The sequence below is a fragment of the Rattus norvegicus genome, chromosome X, assembly GCF_021556685.1.
Source record: "Rattus norvegicus strain SHRSP/BbbUtx chromosome X, alternate assembly SHRSP_T2T, whole genome shotgun sequence".
NCBI classification, from domain to species: Eukaryota; Metazoa; Chordata; class Mammalia; order Rodentia; family Muridae; genus Rattus; species Rattus norvegicus.
In genome coordinates this window covers 33,019,763-33,038,875 of record NC_141554.1, presented here as the reverse complement: position 1 = coordinate 33,038,875, position 19,113 = coordinate 33,019,763, and the positions used below count along the sequence as shown (strand labels likewise).

The 19,113-nt window shown below is 42.8% G+C and overlaps 1 protein-coding gene across 13 annotated transcripts; it reads right to left on the bottom strand.

The window, feature by feature from the left end:
- Nucleotides 1–1,152: 1,152 nt before the first annotated feature.
- Nucleotides 1,153–18,751, bottom strand: Msl3 (MSL complex subunit 3). 13 transcript variants are annotated; one of them, XM_087600158.1, is made up of 13 exons: nucleotides 18,607–18,751; nucleotides 17,123–17,205; nucleotides 16,639–16,737; nucleotides 16,221–16,321; nucleotides 15,287–15,378; nucleotides 14,556–14,681; nucleotides 13,745–13,905; nucleotides 11,639–11,797; nucleotides 9,481–9,743; nucleotides 7,867–7,991; nucleotides 5,024–5,123; nucleotides 4,185–4,269; nucleotides 1,153–2,000 (listed from the first exon to the last, which is right to left on the bottom strand). In XM_087600158.1, the coding sequence occupies exons 1-13, from the start codon at nucleotides 18,706–18,708 to the stop codon at nucleotides 1,901–1,903; spliced, it is 1,596 nt and encodes a 531-aa protein (XP_087456284.1). In that variant the 5' UTR covers nucleotides 18,709–18,751; the 3' UTR covers nucleotides 1,153–1,900.
- Between the last annotated feature and the right edge of the window lie 362 nt (nucleotides 18,752–19,113).

Sequence of the window (19,113 nt, the reverse complement as noted above, 5' to 3'; positions counted from 1 at the left end):
CTCTAGTTCAAACTTCCAAATGCTCGGCTTTAAGCCAGTTCCAAATGCATATGGCCTACATGGTCAGGCTTAGCCACAACAGCCCCACTTCTCAATATAAGTGTTCTGTTATGAACCATTTTTGTGGTTGCTGTGACAAAATACCTGAGGAAAGGGTTTGACAGTCTAGTCCATCATGGCAGAGACACATGGCAGCAGGAACATGAAGATATTGGTAATGTTGGCAGGAAGCAGAAAGAGGTGAATGCTGGGGTTCCCCTTACTTGCTTCTTTTCACTGGGTCTGGGACCCCAGTCCATGGAATGGTGCTGGCTATAGTCAAGACGGGTCTTTCCTCTTCAGTTCAAACTTCTCTGAAACACTATCGTAGACACACCCAGAAGTGTGTTTCCACAGTGATTGCAAATCCATTACACTGACAATTAAAATTAATAATCACATCTGCCAAGAAGTAGAAGGCTGTTTCAATCAGTCCCTACAAACCCGAATATGTGTTAGCAACTAAATAAATGCAGAGAGGAAGGATATCTTACTCAGGCAATCTGGAGGTAGTGAATCTTAGTAGTCAGTGATGCACAAGGCACTTTAATGGAACCATTTCTAGTCAAAAGTCCTTGAGGCTCCTGTTGTTCGTGACCAGCAGCCTTTGGAAGTTAAAGTCTAACTAACTGAGCTAAGCCATAAAGGAAGTGCTTTGTTTAATGCTTTCATGGCATCAATATCCTTTCTAGCCCTTTAGAACTCTCTAGACCATAGAGGAGGAGAGTGGGGGAGAGGGAGAGGGAGAGGGAGAGGGGGAGGGGGTGGGGGAGGGAGAGGGAGAGGGAGAAGGGGAGAGGGAGAGGGAGAACGGGAGAGGGAGGTGAGGATTAAAAAGATGACTGCACAGCACATCAGCTCGTCAACTTGGAGAAGGATAGATCTGTGTTGGGCCCATCAGGACCCACAGATCAGCCACAAGTTGCCACACAATGACAGTGACTTCTCCTAACCACCAACAGTCATGACGCAAAGAGAGGCCAAACCAAAAAGGGAAGGACAAAAGCATACAAAGGGCAAACAAATGGAAACAAAAGTTAGGAGTGAAGACATTACCCGACTGTTGCCCTGCAATAAAGAGAACAGGCAAGGCCAGAGCAAAACTCCTCATGCTTCTTTCAAACAAAACTGGCAAAGCTTTATTTAGATCACCCAAAATAACATTTCATAGAAAAAGGAACTATAACATTACATAGCAGAGTATGGCTGTAAAATCTCAAACAAGACAGGCAATGCTTTATTTAGAGCAACAAAAATAATGTTTCTGAGAAAGGGAACTGCTACAAGCAATGCATAGCTGCATGTTCTCGTTTGCCATCAATATCAATTCCCTCAGAAATACTTTGAGAGTGCTTTGCGGCTTCCAAGCACCGACTAAGATCTGTTGAACAGAAAACAGTTTTCAAAACCATCTTTGTTTAACATTAACAAATAATCAAACCATGTGGCTCTTGCTAACAACCAACGGTGCTGTCTACTGGAACCATGTTTAACCTAAGTATACAGTCGTGAATGTATCCCTATGAAGACAGCTATGGCTGTTTTTATCCTGCCGGCACACAGAGCTTGTGTAGCAGTGTTACTTTGGAATACGTTCAGGCACCCAGGAAGTCATCATTACAGTTTTTAAAAACCATTAATTAATTAATTAAACCGACCCCCTCCCCATAGACATGGACCACCATGCTGAGCTCAGAAAGTAATTCTTAACAGAAATAATAGTATGTGAAGAACTCAAAAAAACAGAGCCTGTTTCTGTCAGAGTACCCCCAGGGTAGGGCTAGCATCTCATTAACACTTCACCTGGAACCTAAAATAGAAAGCCACATAGTGCAGCTGTTTTCTCAAAACCATCAAAAGTTTAATAAATTGCCCTGGGGTTCTTGGTGCTGTAGTGTGCCTCACAGGCAGCAACATAAGCCGACTCCGGGAAGAAGTCATCATGGTATTCTGCTAAAAACCTAGAGAAAGAATAATAAAAAAGACACCAATGAGCGTTATAGCAAGAACTGAACGCCCTTAAGCTAAATATTAGCTTTCAGCCAAGGAAATGTGAAAACATTTCAACCTTTTTTTGTACTGGGAAGAAAACAGGATTCTATTTATTATTTCCACAACACTCATTTAAGTGCTTTCTGTCATTCACTATTTGTGTGATCCTCGTCATCGTCAATGTTACAGAAGCGATTACATACATGCATTTGTGAAAAATAACTTCAATAAATCCTTTCATGTTTTCCCAACTATAAAAACAAATACACGGCAATCACATGAAATGTCACTTAAGAATACAGACTAAGTTACACCAAAAACCGAACAAAATAACCAATACCAGTATTTTGCATACTTATTTGCCATACCAAAAGGTTAGTTACAAGTCTGGATGACAGCATCACCAGTCAAAAGACTGGTATGTCTGAAGATGGCCGTTACAATGTGGCGAGTCGCTCAAGAACCTGCAATACACTGATGAAGGGACTTCAGGCCAGAGTCAGGCATGGTCAGTCACACCTGTGATTCAAACATTTGGGAAGCTGAGGTGGGAGGAGCACTGTTTATGGCTATCTGGAACTATGTTGTGATACTCCATCACAAAAAAGCCAAAACAACAAAACAAAAGCAAACAGATCCACAAGATAAAAAGCAAAACAATTCCAAGTGAATTTGGACTTGGGGAAGCATGCTGTGAAATCTGCTATAAATCAGCCAGCTACCTCCAACTTGTCCAAATTTCGATAACTGTCACACCTCTCTAAATAAGAAACCATGTCAAGGGGCTGGAGAGATGGCTCAGCAGTTAAGAGCACCCGACTGCTCTTCCAGAGGTCATGAGTTCAATTCCCAGCAACCACATGGTAGCTCACAACCATCTGTAAAGAGATCCTATGCCCTCTTCTGGTGTGTCTGAAGACAGCTACAGTGTACTTGTATATAATAAATAAATAAATCTTTAAACAAAAAAAAAAGGAACCATGTCAAAAATCACTAGGCAGCTACGTACTTTTTCTTCTGTTTGAAGGTCAGTGTTGAGTTCCTTGATTCTAATTGTTGCCATTGTCTAATTTTTTAAAGAACATTTTATTTACTCTGAGGTTTATTTATAAAACCTTCTATGTTATTTCCTAAAGTCCTAACCTTTATTTTAGATGAGGAACACTTCAAAATCTCTAGGCTTCCTTATACTAACCTCCAGTCTGTTCACACATGCTCAGTACTATTTGCTTTTAGTACACACATTTTATGTTAAACAGAATTGTGAGTTTGTCTGAAGGGGCATCTGGGAGGGAAAAGAATATTTTTAAAACCATTTTTCAACAAAATGCTGGAAAGTGTAATTATGTCCAAGGATATCTTATTCAAACTTCTGATAGAAAAAAAGACCTTTTCAAACTTTAAGACTGATTTCTCTGGATAGAGTACTCTAGTCTTGCAACTCCTAGGTCAGTCAGAATGGGGTCCAACAGAAAGAAAATGGTTCCCTTTCAGGTCAAGTAGCTAGGCTGAGCTGAGTGGGGCAAGGTGAAGACCAGCCTTGAAGGACAAGGCAAAGCTGTAATTAACAGACATCTGGATCGCAAAGAGGGACTAAGTGGCCAAGGGCAGGAAGGTGGGCATCAGATCCACAAGCCAAATACTCTATTAGATAAGAAAATGATAAGAAAATTCTTCAAGGGAAGAATTCAACACCTTTCTCTGAATCCCTAAATGCCAGCATATACTCAGACTTGTTTACTATCATTCTAGGCAAATAATTAAGCTAATTTATGCACATACAACAAAACAGGCCAATATTTACAGTACTCCTGAATAAAACATATAAAACGAGTGTCAATCTTAAGTATTTCTATGTCAGAAAATTCATTTTCTGCTTACAAGGTTATCCAGCTCTAATCTCCTAGTGACAAAAAACAATACCTCACCTCAGTATCCTTGACCCAGAAACTGGAGAAATGAAGGATAAAACAGACATAAAAACAATGAGCAAACCAAAAGAATCTCCTCATATCTTACCCTATTCAGTCAGAACACACCATGTACCCCCTATATGGATAATACCACAGAGCTACCTTCCATGTGTGCTAACCTTAGGCCTCAGAAAGTCACATTTGCTGCTAGAGGTAGGTGTGACAAGGTAATAAACATACCTCAGAAAGAGATCAAAGTGCTTCAGTAAAGCCTTCAGATTCTTCTCAGAGAAGGACATCTTCCCAAGGATTTCTGGAAGTTTCACTGGATTAAAAACAAAAGCATTTGCAATCAGAAGAATGCCATAATGGGCAGGACTCATTGTGGGATTATCTGGGTTACTCGTTCTACTTTGGGGACTAAAATCAGCATCTATGCTATCAAACAATCAGTTACTGAACAAAGGTAGAGTGGGAAGTCTATGAAACGAAAGTATACCCAATGCTTTTTCTTGGAAGAGGAAACACATACACACATACACACATACACACACACACACACACACACACACCAATGGATATAGAAGGAAGAGTAGAAAAGTAGTTGGGACAAGAGGTAATGGGGGTGTGACTATTCTAAGATCACCATGCATTCTATAAACACATGAAAATATCAGTGTGTGATTTGTTTATGCTCTGCTTAGGGAGTGGCAATATTAGAAGGTGTGGCCCTGTTGGTGTAGGTGTGTCACTGTAGGTGTGGGCTTTAAGACCCTCATCCCTGCAGCCTGGAAGCCAGTATTCTGCTAGCAGCCTTCAGATGTAAAAGTGGAACTCTCAGTTCCTCCTGCACCATGCCTGCCTAGATACTGCCATGCTCCCACCTTGATGATAATGGACTGAACCTCTGAACCTGTAAGACAGCCCCAATGAAAAGTCCTTATGAGAGCTGCCTTGGTCGTGATATCTGTTCACAGCAGTAAAACCCTAAGACACAGTGAAAGCCACCATAATATGTAATTAATAGATGCTAATAAGAAAATGAAAACTGGAAAAACATAAAGAATAGGGATTCTTACCAAATAATCTGAGCAAATGCTGTGCACCATAAATGTATGAAGGGGGAGGTGGCTGGTCTCCTGGTGGGTAATTGTCAGGCACAAGTTTCCAAGACAGTACCTACAAAAAAAAATCACTTAAATGCTTCCTTTATTCCAAATGGAGGCACTCCTAGATAGACTTCTAAATCCTATGGGAAGGAAGAAATAATATTGCTACACAGTGAGCACAAGCCTATAAAAAATAAACATGAGAGTCACAAGGACTTGAAATTAGATTAATAAGATACTCGATTTAAAACCTTTCGACACTGCTTATCTTCTGGGGATGCATTCCACCCTGGTGGGGAAGACATGTTGGCAGGATCAGGAGACTGGCTGCTCACATGACATCAAATCAGGAAGCTGAGAGTGGGCAGGAAGTCGGGCTGGTCATTAAAAACTAAAGACTCGGTCCCAGTGACCCACTTCCTCCAGCAAGCTCCACTTCCTAAACGTTGCACAATCTTCCCCAACAGCACCACCAGCTAGAGACTGCAGTGTTAAAAGCTTTCACAGTCACACTACCATAGCCACTTAGCCTCTTCCCTCAAACAGGAATATCATCAAGACTATCAAAGGTCCCTGATTCCTGGCTCTTTAAGTCTTCGTGGAAACTAATCCGAATCGTCTCAGAATTGGTTTCTCTGCTTTTACTCTGATTTTCAGAATGGCAGATGGACATGGGATTTTCAAAAAAGTGAGAGCTATCTTTCAGAACTCTCTGGGGAGTTTCTCTAGCAATACCTTAGTTTAGCAAAGCAGAGCCTACTCCACTTTTGTTATGTCTTAGATCTATCACAGAAGAACTAATGTTGCAGGAAATCCTCTAGGAGAAAAAGCAGAAGGGTGTCCATCCACAAAACATCACAGAGGCTGGCAAAGTCAACCTGAATAAAAGAAAGTAGACATTGACAAGTGCTCTGCGATGCTAGGAGGAAGGCACCAGTATCTTTAAGCTTCTGCAGCTTTCATGAACATTCCCCACGTCATCCTTGGCAGCCAGTTCTAACATCTTTACACCAACCTGGCATCTAATCTGGTGCCCACATGGGAGGCTTAGAATTGCTGCAGCATCCAGCGCTGCTCAGAGGGAAGAAGTGGGCATTTGTAATTGGTACAGAGATTCTCCAGGAGAAACAAAGTACATCTTAAGCAGCTCTCTGATCATCCAGACCCTTCCCAAATACAATGAGCAATTGGTACGGGGAGAAAGGGACATGAGTGCTTTGGATAAATAGCCCTGGTTAAAATCCACCACGGAAGAGGTCCTTTCTTTTTTTTTTTTACATTTTACTTCTCTTTCTTTTTCCTTTTATTTAACTTTACACTTCTTCCAATTTTGTTTAACTATATATTTCTTCCAGTTTTTTTTTCTTTTTTTAAATAAGATATATTTCTTTACTTACATTTCTAATGTTAATGTTATTCCCTTTCCTGGTTTCCTGTCCATAAGCTCCCATACACCCCTCCCCCATATGGGTATTCCCTCCATCCATCCCCCTTACTGCCCTTTCTTAAAGGTCCTTAAAGTCACTATAGATTCCTGAATCCCAAGAGCCTGCTGAACTCCATTGTTTACCACAAAGCATCCTGCTCTACCGTTAACCACTAGATGGCAGCACAGACCTGAGTGGAAGTAGTCTCTGCCTGACTGTTCACAACCGCCCCCCGCCCCGCGTTTTTCTTTTTAAAGAAATAATACCATTTCCTATAAATACAAAGCATATAGTGGCAAGGCATTCAAGTTAATGGGCTTAAAGTCTAGCCTAATTCTGGCATTTACCAGGCTTTCGAGGGGGATGGCTATTAGGGCTTCTCTTCCTGGAAGAGAAGCAGATGTCAAAAACAGGTCAGCAACAATCTTATCCAATTGTTTGATGCTCATTTCTACATTGCTCTAAAACTATCCTTCTGACTTTTGTTGAGGGCTGGACTGCTTAACTGGGAGCTTTGTCCTGAGGCCCTGGTGTATGGAGAAGGATCATAGTTCCTGCTCTAAACCAAGGAGTAGCTTCAGATCTTAAGAACCCATCTTTTTCCACGTGGGGATTGTGACAATCGGTCTCAAGGCTGCTGTGTTTGGTCTGTAACGTTCCTGAGACAACCAATGCTCCCTTTGTGCAGCACAGTTTGATAAGCTTCCCTCTAACTTAGAACACTGAATGACAGTTTCCACTAACTCTGTCCTGTTTTACTTCTTAATAAACTTACTTAGCATACCAAATAGTCCACGAAAGACCAACTGATCCTAAACTTTCTTTTCTTTATATTATATCCTCTTTATCTTCTGATCTCTTGGTCCTCTCTCTTAGGATCCCATCGCTAGAGAACAACCTGCTTGTTCAGGCCACCTATAAATGACTTAAAGCTAAAAGAATATTTTTAGCTCATGCATATCATATATTGTTCATACTTCACTGTCCACAATAATAGTTATTGGAACATGTTGCACATCTATCTCATTTATAGATTGTTTGCAGCTATTTGGCAGTTGATTCACCTTAATTGGCATCACGTGGCCCACAAAACCTAAAACATATACTCTTGGGCTCTGAAGAATAAAAGTTTTGATATGTTATACAAAGTGCAAATACATGTATTTCAATAACTGAATGATCTCTAGGGTCAAAGATCATTATAATTGTAAAACAAGAGTCCCAGCAGTTTTCTCAGATTTGAAAATAGGAACACACTGTTAAGCAGAAACCTCTCTATCATTTGGGGCTATTTCTTGTAAAGCAGCACAATACTTCGAGAACTTAGGATTTTAAGCAACCACAAGGGGTAAAAGAACCCTGGAAGTCCAACATCCAGCACCCTACCTCATTGATTTCATTGGTTCTTCTCCCTTCGAAGCCAGCGAATACAGCACTCCCATCCTTACTTGGAGTCAGAGGAATGGGGGAAGATGATCTGCTATGCACAGGTGTCTCTGTCACAGAGAGAGCTGCAATCATTCACCCTTAAAGTTACACATAGACTGAACCTGAGACACTCTCAGGACCCTGATAAACACCAGACCACAAATAGAAATCAATTCCCAAAAGCTAAAAACCATTAACAAAAGGTCTCACGTGGACTGTTGGACTGTTATTTCTAGCCAGGTACTGATATATATGTTACATGAGTCAACCTTGAGAAGGTTATGCTAAGCTGAAGCTACATGATGTGATTCCATTCCTACATAATATGCAGACTAGGCAAACCAGAGAGAGAAAGGAGATTCATGGGCTCTAAAAGGATTGGGGTGGGAGTGGCTGCTAATGGGGATGGGCTTCTTGTAGAGAGGGGGTTCACCATGTTTTGAAACCATGTTGTAAAACAGATGGTTTCACAATCTGTTAATACATTAGAAGCCACTGGACCGGATACTTTAAATGGGAAAACTGTATGGTGTGTGGATTACAGTTCAACACATTAAAAAAGTAGGGTTACTAAATTAGTCACTTTAAAATGGTTAACTTGGACTGGGTAGACAGCTCAGAGGTTAAAAGCACTGGGTCCTCTTCCAGCACCCACACAACAGACCACAACTCTGCAATTACAGTTCCACGGGATCTGGCACCTTCTTTTGGCTTCTGGGGGCACTAGGCACCATGGTGCACAGATGTAGATGAAAACAAAGCATCTAGACAAATAAAATAAAAATATAAAATTCACCAGCTTTACATGTGATTTTTACCTAAATAAATAATGTCAAGAAAAATGTACCAGGGGCTGGAGTGGGAGTCAGGGAAATATTTCATCTTTCAAATTTGTTTTTAACAAGTGTTTTATGCCTTAATTAAACCTCATTCGATCACCTCATCCATTGTGTATATACATGAAACATTATTCCATTACTATAAAATATCTCAAACTGACTAATCTAAAGTGCCAAGTAGACTGGTAGTTTCCAAGGGAGGTGGGGAAGGGCGGATGAAGGTAGGAAAGCTTTCTTTCATTCTGTGATGAGACTATATGAACTGATTGTGAAGACAGCTGTACAGTTCTAACTATACTAAAAATCACTTCAAATAGGGAATTTTCTAGCATACTCCGTCGAAACCAGCAATCTCATTTGAACATTTTATTCAAACGGAATTCTTCAAGGAAAGTTTTGAAAACAGGAATGGAAATGTAGCAATCTATTAGCACAATTCATCTTGAATGAGTATAGAAAACATGGGATTCCTATAACTACACCAGCTCACAAAAGTAGCAAAGAGGAAGGATAACAAATCAACCTTAAACACAGAGCCCAGTCTGGCCTCCCTAGTTCTCACTGAACCACCCAAGCCAGTAGCTTTCTGTGGATGTTTTCCTTTTCAAAGGAAGTAGCTTTATAGCAACCTGTGTGAGATCTGGAGAATCGCACACTTTATACATACTTGAGAGGCTAACAACAAACGAAAAAAACACCTTTCCCTGGCCTGGGGCTCTTAGGACAAACTCACTCTTTTCCAAGTGCAGAAACAGCTTCGGCATGCTGGTGGATGTGTCCTGTTGCCTGCGCTTCGGCTGAGGTGACGAGCTGCTTTCAGACAGCCTGTCACAGTTGGTGCTGTGCCGCGTGGACCTCCTGAGAGACTGCAGTGCCTCTGGCTCTGCTTTGCGCCTCTTGGGGGTGGCTGGTTCACCAGTAGGTGGCTGACTCTCTGTAGACTGTGGTGTGGATGGATTCAACAAAGGTGGGCTAGGAGACAGCTCCTCCTGACTCCTGGGCAGGAAAGAAAGTGTCACTGGCAGCCTCTAAAGATCTGAGGGCTTCTGCAAAGCCACCTAAAGTCAGGTCCACCAATCAACTTGGAAGGGAGGAGGTCACTCACGGGTATCTCCAAATATATGCAAACACACATTTTCTTAAGCAGTCGATAAATATATGAGGTTACCATATCTTTGCAAAGCATGCTACTTTCAGACAGAGACTGAAATATCCTCTTCTATATGTTTCGGAACAAGGTCTCTAAGAGGAAAGGCAGAATTTGGCCCCATCCCAGAAAGCAGTTGCTAATGTTTGCTGTCTATAGTGCCAGCCTGGTGATGGCCTGTTACAACTGAAGGCAGATATGCTGTTCCCTAGTGGATAGAGACCAGACACACTGCTAAGTGTTCAATGCCACACTGGACAGGCCCCCAGGACAGAGAAACTCTCTGGTCTAGGGAAAAAGACAACCACACGATGTCTTCAAAATGTAAAACCTGCCAGGATTTGAGAATGGCACAAGTATGTCTAAGTCTATGCCAGACTCTGGGAATCAGCAAGTATGAAGCAAGCCATTCATGGGGACTTTGACACAAGTGCCCAGTGAGTCTTGCTGACCTCTTACCTGGGGCGAAAGTGACACGGAGAAGGGAGGAGAGAGAGAAGCTGTCAAAGAGATGGTAAAGAGGCAGAGAACCATGAAAAGGAGAGGAAGAAGGAAGGCAGCTAATGCAGGGCACAGACAGTTATTTGTGACAAAGGAGGTAGAGTCTAGTGAAAGAGCAGTAGATACGAGCAGATGCTGGTTTAACATAGAGGGATGCTGCTATTAATGCTGGAAAACTTGGTCCTCTGGCCATGATATGACCACTGACATCTTGGATTGGGAGCAGCTGTGATGACCCACATAAGATCCTCATAACCACTAACATTGCCTGTGAAAAGTGGCAGGGCTCCTAAGACACATGAGAGCCACACCCCCTTATGAGTACACTTAAATCGTTAATGCCTGCCAGCTCTTCTTCAGCAGTGTGGCTACCTGTAAGTAGCGCATGTTCCTGTAACTAGCCCAGTTACACTCATTCCCTCACCAAGGGAGACTTGATGCACACCATTCCGGAACAGAAGAGAGAGGACATGGCCGAATGCCTTAGTAAAATTAAGGGAAAAGACTTTAGGTGAGCATGGATCCATCCTTGCAGCCCCTGTCAGAACAGAGAACAAAGCATGCATAGGCACAGGAGGAAGCAAGGCAGTAATAAAAGCTAAGTAGGGAACTAACCTATACTGAGAGCCAAAGGTTACTGACCCCTTGTTTATGACATCATGAATTGCTACCCCACCAGGGAGATAGCCAGCCGTTCATTGCATACTATGGATATAAAGGGGAGAGGCTCAGAGGAAGCTGACCCAGATCACATAACATTAAGCAATGGATGTCAGCTGTACTTCCACTTTCTACCCTTCTGGCCCATGTTGCCTGGTAACTCTTTACTGTCTTCTGAAAGGTGGGACAGCTGCTCGGAATCCATTGATAACATTGTATTGACTTAGGAATCTTCTGCCCACCTACCCTTCTCTTGCTAAGTAGTCATGGCTAGACTAGAACTCTCTCAGGAGACCACCTGGCCTCAAATTCACAGCAGTCCTCCTTCCTCAGCCTCTTTGATGCTAGAATGGCACGTGTCATCATGCCTGGCTACACTGGAATGCTTACTTGGGGGAAAACCTTTCACAACCATGAGAATGTGAATGATGATCTAGCCAATGAGGGCAGGAGAAGTGGGGGTGTTGGGGGAGGCACCAGTAAGGACAACCTACAATGTTTCCTTTCCTTTAGACATTCAGGCCACCATGTCAGCAGATCAAACACTTCCACAAAGAAGCGAGTCGGCTCAGTGTTAACTTACCTATTAGTTGTCGTGGTACTTTCCTTAATAGGAAGAAAGAATTTTGACGATGTCACCCTTTTATATTGAGTTTGTTCATATGGATAAAGCAAAACCAATGGGAGAGTATAATCAAAAGTTATTCGTAATCCATCCACCATCTCCTTACAAAGGTCAACACTAGGAAGATTGAGAAAGAAATGATTAGAGACTAGAGACCAGGTAAAGTCATAAAAATTTTCAAACTTCATGAGAAAGGTATATATTTTAAAGAGAGCGGACTTATCTTTATTCTTATTTTATTATTTTATTCTAGAGACAGGGTCTTACTATATAGCTCTGGCTGGTATAGACCTCTCTATGCAGACTAGGGTGAAGCCAAACTCACAGAGATTCATCTGCCTCTGCTTCCTTGAGTGCTGGGATTAAAGGTGGGTGCTATCCAGCTGAGGGCAGACTTTTAAAACATTAGATAACAACTTATATATAAAAAGAATAAACATAATATATCAATGAGAATAATAAAGAAATAGGGGAATATAGACCATAATATAGACAGCAGACAGTATGCTAATACCTTAAATGTATCCATATCATACAAAGGAACAGGTTCAATAGAACCTAAGACACCCCAGCAGCCAGGGCTCCTGGCTTCTGTTTCAACTATAATACTCTACCTCCCTGACACTGGTCCTGTCAAGTCATGAGGGGATAGCAGGATTCTGACTAGAATAAAGACTTGTTTGGGGGTAGAGAGAAAGTGGATCAATGAGTAAAAGTGTTTGTTATACAAGTCTGGCAATCTGAATTTTTATCCCCAAAATCCACTTAAAAGCTAGATGTAGGGCTAGAGAGATGGCTCAGCCCTGACTGCTCTTCCAGAGGTCCTTACTTCAATTCCCAACAAACACATGGTGGCTCACAACCATCTGTGATGGGATCTGATGCCCTCTTCTGGTGTGTCTGAAGGGAGAGACAGTGTACCACCCACATACATGAAATAAATAAATAAAACTTTTTAAAAGAAAGTTAGGTGTAGTAGTGCACAAATCTTTAATCCCAGAATTCCTGTGGGGATACAAGATACCAAGATGGGCAAATCTCTGGAAATTCAAAGAATAGCCAAGACTGTGGATCTAGCAGTGAACAACACCAGAGGGACTGTTTCAAACAACGTGGAAGGTAAGAACTTATACTAGAGGTTGTCCTTTAACCTGCAGATATGTGCCATTCCACACATGCACTCACTTGCATTCGTTAATTAATTATATTTTTAAAGGACCGGTCATAAGCAACCTTTGATCCAGTTCTCATGGCCCATTCTGATTCCTCAAGTAGATAGTTCTTCTCCAACACGGTATCCCTGAAAATGTTGGTCTTGGTAACAAGATGGTTACAATCAAGCTAGATCTCATATGGAATTATCAAACACTTCAGCAAAGGCACAATAATTTCATATGAGACTGGTAACTGAACAAATAATCCACAAATCATCTATGAAATAAGAGATGAGTTCAACAGAACTGAACAGGATCCCTTGTTCTAAGTTGGAACATAGAAGGAAAACTCTGAGGGTACAGCCAAATGGAAGAGTACTTGCTGAGTAAGCATGAGGGCTCAATTCAATCCCCAGTAGCCCCAGAAAAGCTAACAATAATAAGAACAAAAACCAAAAGAGCTTGAAGGGGCTCGAGACCCCATATGTACAACAATGCCAAGCAACCAGAGCTTCCAGGGACTAAGCCACTACCTAAAGACTATACATGGACTGACCCTGGACTCTGACCTCATAGGTAGCAATGCATATCCTAGTAAGAGCACCAGTGGAAGGGGAAGCCCTGGGTCCTGCCAAGACTGAACCCCCAGTGAACTAGTCTATGGGGGGAGGGCGGCAATGGGGGGAGGGTTGGGAGGGGAATACCCATAAAGAAGGGGAGGGGGGAGGGGGATGATTGCCCAGAAACCGGGAAAGGGAATAACACTCGAAATGTATATAAGAAATACTCAAGTTAATAAAGATGGAGAAAAGGAAAAAAAAAAGAGAGAACAAAAAAAAAAGAAGAAAAAGAAGAACAAAAACCAAAACCCAAAGACAAAATTCAAAGACGAAACACTCCAGTTACTCACTTCTTCTCTGCTGGGACATAGTGAACATTCATGTGCGAATGCATCATGGCATGATGGTGACGAGGCCTCTCGTTGGCTGAAAAGGCTGCATTAATAGCAAAATGTTTCACATAGGATTCCAAAATTGTTATGATGTTGGTCTGGCATGGAAGTTTCACTAACTGTTAAGAAAAATAAGAACATCTGACATTCTTATCCCACTATAATTAGACGTATATCCAAGCAGGGATAGCTATGGTTCTATTGGTTTAACTGTCAGTGCTGCTCAAGAACTTCTTGAATAAGTCTGTCTTGAAGATCGTTGGTAAGCTTTCCTTCCCTGGATCATACGCTCACACTACTATAATTTTACTGTTTTGGAATACAAAGAAGCAAGTATTCTCAGTCATAATGTTCTATGAAAAACAAACAGGAAAGCCTCGCAAAGTATATGCAAGAGAGGTGCCTAACCCAATAATTAAATCCTAATCTAGCTAGCCTTTCAACTCTCTGAGACCAGCTGTTCCAGAACTCTCTATGTGGGGCAGGCTGGCATTGAACTCACAGAGCCTCTGCCTCCTGAGTGCTAGGGTTAAAGTGGTCACATGAGCCATCAAGCCTGGCTTAAATCCTAACCGTAGTTGAAACCCAGGTATCAGGATTCTGGAAAACTCCCTGAAGAGCTCAGATGGATAGCATATGGTATATAAGTCTTACGTTATTGCTAGGAAACTACCATCCCCCTGCCCCCCATGCTGCCTCGCTTGTGACACATTGACCACAAAATGCAGCCAAAAAGAGGCATCCCAACCAACCCATTCCTTCTGCATACCCGCTTTCTCCTGTTGATATAGTAACAGTCATCCTCAAGCTGCTTCTTGAGAACTTCAGGGATCTCTATAGTGATTGTCCTCTCATCCATATCCTTTCTTGAGCGCAGAGACAATACCTTTTTCTTCTGCAATATCACAATTCCATTTTTAATTATTGAGAACAGTAAGAGAAGCTACCAAATACGAGTCTGCTCTGCAACCAATCTAGTTTATTCACAACAGTCGCATCCTGCCACATGGCCACTATTAAAAGACAAAGACAAAGACACTCTGCCACATATCTAAGTGTTTCTCACAGCATTAACTACATTGAAAATTCATCTTTGTTTCTTCCTCATTTATGATTACCATTGGGGTTAATGTTCGATTTGGAGACATACAGAAGCCAATCTCAGTTAAGCACCATTAAAAATTAGCCATTATGAATTATAGTTAACAATCTTAACTTTTAAAAAAAGATGTATAAGTTGTGGAAACACTCTGTGGGTATGAGGAGTCAATTATATTCATACAATGACCATAAACAGATGTCTTTTCTTGAAATGTCACAGGAAAATTTATAACATTGGTCTGAACAGTATATCTTTTGAAAAGAATTCCTAACCTCAAAATTTTGCCACTAGCACCGTGTGCGTGTGTGTGTGTGTGTGTGTGTGTGTGTGTGTGTGTGTGTATGTATAAGTATATGTATACACACACATATACATACAATAAAAATGGTTTTTGTTACCCCTTTAGTCTTTACTTTAATACGGCGTTGTCGGTGTTCTTTTATTCCTCCATTCTTTTCTCCACAGCTCTCATGACAGGTGCTGCTTATTGCTATATAAAACAAAAAAAAAAAAAATCAGGCAAACTCATATTATACCCTCTGACAATCTTTACAGGTACAAATGTTTAGGTAGCTCATGCACTTGACTATGAAGAATGGTCTGTAGTTCTGCATACATTTTAAAATCGAAACACAAACACTGTACCTTTCGGAACAGAAACTTATTTGATAAATATAACTCCAGTATCAATGGATACAAAAATCACACGAGCTAATGATCTAAAAGTGTTTTACCAACTAGGATCCTAAGGTTCACTGTTGGAATTATAAGTGGTGGCAAGGCCCTGGAGGTACCAAGAAGAAAATGGACTGCGAGAAAGGATCTGTGCGGCCAGGCTTGCTGGCTGAGGTGAAGGTAATTACTGGGAAGACTCTGGTAGAGTCTTATCCCCACATACTGACTGATCACAGTGACTGCAGTTTTCATTGTCTAAAACAAACAGTGCATATTACAAAGATGCTCCTTCACTTATGACGGAGTTATACCTAGACTGATGAAAATCACCTAGCTTATTGAATATCATAGCTGACTGCTTTAAATGTACATAGAGCACTTAATTAGCTGACAATTGGGCAAACTCATGGAAACTAAGCTTACCTTATGGGAATACTAATATCTAATGCATTTTATTGCATAGTACACTGAAAGTGGAACAAGAAAACTTCATACCACCATAAAGTCAACAAAAATCATAAATGAGAACATCTATACGGTATGAGTTTGCACTGTTTCCCCATCTATAATTTCAATGACTCTTTCTCTCAATCCAAAGGTATAAAAGGACTACATGAACATGGTTTTAGTTGAAGAAAGTAATGTCAAAACACTCACAATTTTCGTCATTTTTAGTTTTTTCTTTGACTGGCACACTTTTTAAGACAGAGTCAACACCAGGCAACCTACAGCGCCTCTTCTTTTTTCCTGTGCCTCTCCTGAAAATGACAAACAAATCAAAATAAAACTTCATACTGGGACTTGGTAGCCACAGAGGTCATAATAATTCTTAAATATGTAGAAGATTAAACATTAAAAATATAACGGTAATCCCCACTACCAAATGGACAAGTTATTCTGAAAATATCTGTGATTCTTTAGAATACTATAGAAATGCTTCATTTACTTTAAATATGTAATGTAAGATTACTGAAATCTGTCATGTTATTACTTTAATATCATAAAAAATCCAAACCAGTGTAAAAAAAAATAGCCCCACTGAATAACACTCCCATCAAAGTATTTGTATTCTTACAGGCGAGCTATTGCCTTTTTGGCCAATTTTCGCTGTAATCTTCGGTTTTCATCTGTATCATGTAGCACATGATCTTCAGCCGCCCATCTATCCCAACTGCTTGAAAAAAGAGAAAGAGGATGTAAAAGTCAGTATCTTGAAACAAATGAAGCTTATGCTAAAAAGGCATCACGAAGAAGTGCCCCAGACTCGCTGACATTTTAGAAAGCTATAAAAAAACAAAAACAAAAAACTTCAAAACCACCGAGAGGATACCAATAAAGCTCAAAGGGAACTCAGTTACAGCAACCAAGATTTCCAGTGATTACTCATAGATCATCCAAACATGACAGACTTTAAAGTAATCATGCCTCAGAACAGTCAAGCTTTCCAAACAAAGCAGAAGCAGGAAATTAAACTTTTCTACCGGTGTTTCTAAAACTTAAAGTTACAAAATTATCTTGCTACAAAGGCGATTAAGTCTAACTGTAACAAGTTCACTGACCTGCTGTTCCAACCATTAAAATGTATCAGATATTCTGGAATCTTTCTGCCCTTTTCGTCTTTCCCGATAATAACATCGATGATCTGAAACCAGGAAATACTACTCACGCGTGGCACAGCAAACCGAAAATTATTATAAGTTGGGTAAAAAAAAAAGAGCTAGATCAAAGTCTTTTTTTAAAGAAAAAAAAAGTATTCATTCCCCCTTTTAGATCCAGAGCAGGATTGTAACATTCTTCAACATTTTTTTTCCTCTTTTGCCCGAGTGGTTGCCTCAAAATAGGAAACATCCGTCCAACCAACCCATGATTGGTCTCTTGAGTTTGAGACCGGGTGATGCTTCTGAAGTCATTGGTCGGTGGATTTGTCACTAGCGAGGGCCCAGACTAGACAGAACAGCCCTGAGACCTCTGGGAGTTGTAGTCACCTGGGCCTTGCCTTGTCCAGTATCCTGCCTAGCTAGCCAGAGACTTCCACAACCCTTCCCCTCCCCTGAAGAGCCATGCATTCCCTGAGCGGATATCTGGTACAAATGAAACGGTATGGCCGTCGGTCTCCCAGCGATGCAGCAAGCTAGAGGGATAGCAATAGGAGGTAAACAGAGTTAAGGGTTGCAGGAGGAACCAAAGGTACAGAGCCCAGCACAGACCTTGGTGTCTCCCACCGGACACCACCGCTTAAACCTTGCTAAAGACGCACCTGGTGCTGCTCCAAGTTGTCTCTGCCACCAAGGACTTCGCCTTGGTGGCTGGAAACACTGACACTCGCTCCGACCCCCAGCGTGCCGACTCCTACCTTCTTGGGGCTCTGGAGCACTTAGGTGCCCACCCCTGCCCTACTTAAAAACTGACAACAGCAATATATAGCTCAGCCTGTGCTGACCGAGCTGGATACCCGCAAGACGCGATTCCTTCCTAACTCTGTTGGCCTCCCACCATTCCGTTGGTACGCGACTGAGCAACCTTGAGCCCTTCCCTCCCCCGCCCCTGGGATTATTATAATCCTAAATTCGACGAGGGTCCGGGGACTATTACGTCGCAAATTGACAGCTCGAAACTTAGGACCAGGTGGAGGATGTGGGTGGGAAATTTGGTCAGGGTGTCCTCTAGGAAGCCCATGTAGCGTGGAACCACATAGGACAAGAAGAGACTTATCGCAAAAGCAGAGGCCTCAGGCGGCAGTCCTCTCACACCAGGTGCCCGGATTGGCGCCCAGCGCTCAAACTGCCATCCTGGCCTAGCAACCGCGCCTGAGCGACGTGACAGGGCCGGAAGCGGAAGCAACACGGGTCCTTTCTAGTTAGGGCAGTCGCGCGCCCAACGCGTGACGCCAGCGTCCCCTGCCGACCCGGGCCGCTCCACGCAGGCCTAGGCGCGCCCTGGTGGCTGTCCAGGGCTCCAGGCCACTTGTCCTCCGCGGGCCCCTTTGCCTCCCATCCCTGGAACCCAGTCCCGCGTCTCCTCCCTGTCCCCCCCGCGGCGGCACCTTGGCATCGTACAGTACTCGCGCCTTGGTGGGGTCAGGCTCGAAGCACAGCACTTTCTCCCCAGAGTGGAATTGAAATTTCATGCCCTTGCTCGCGCTCATTTGCTCATCGTGGCGGAGGGCGAGGCTCCGGGGCGGGCGGAGTGCGTGCGGTGGGGGAGGACGGCCGGGGAGGCGGCGCTCCGCCACTGGGGGGGCCCGGGAGTGGTGGAGGCTACGGCCGCCCCGCCCTCGGCCCCTCCTCCGGCCACCCCGCGCCACTGCGAGGACCTTGGCAGTGGCTATGGAAGCGCGCGGCCCCGCCAGGGTTTGTCCCCGCCCGCCCCCTCTAGGGCTCCGGGAGAGGTGCGGACTGGGAGCAAGTATCCCCGCCCGAGGTCTTCCTGCAGAACGTTCCCTCTCGTCCCCATGGGTTAGGGTTCCCGCGGTTTCCAGGCTGCGCCCACGTGTGCGCCCGGCTGTCACCCCGGGCGTGCGCTCTCTGGCCGGAGCTTGGGGATCTCTTAG

Coding starts and splice junctions, on each gene's coding strand:
- Msl3 (XM_087600158.1), bottom strand. CDS start 18,708: ATGAGCGCGAGCAAGGGCATGAAATTTCAATTCCACTCTGGGGAGAAA. Junction 13,906..14,555: donor ATATCAACAGGAGAAAGCGG/GTATGCAGAAGG, acceptor TTTTCTTAACAG/TTAGTGAAACTTCCATGCCA. Junction 2,001..4,184: donor CACTTTGATCTCTTTCTGAG/GTATGTTTATTA, acceptor TTCTTTCTCTAG/GTTTTTAGCAGAATACCATG.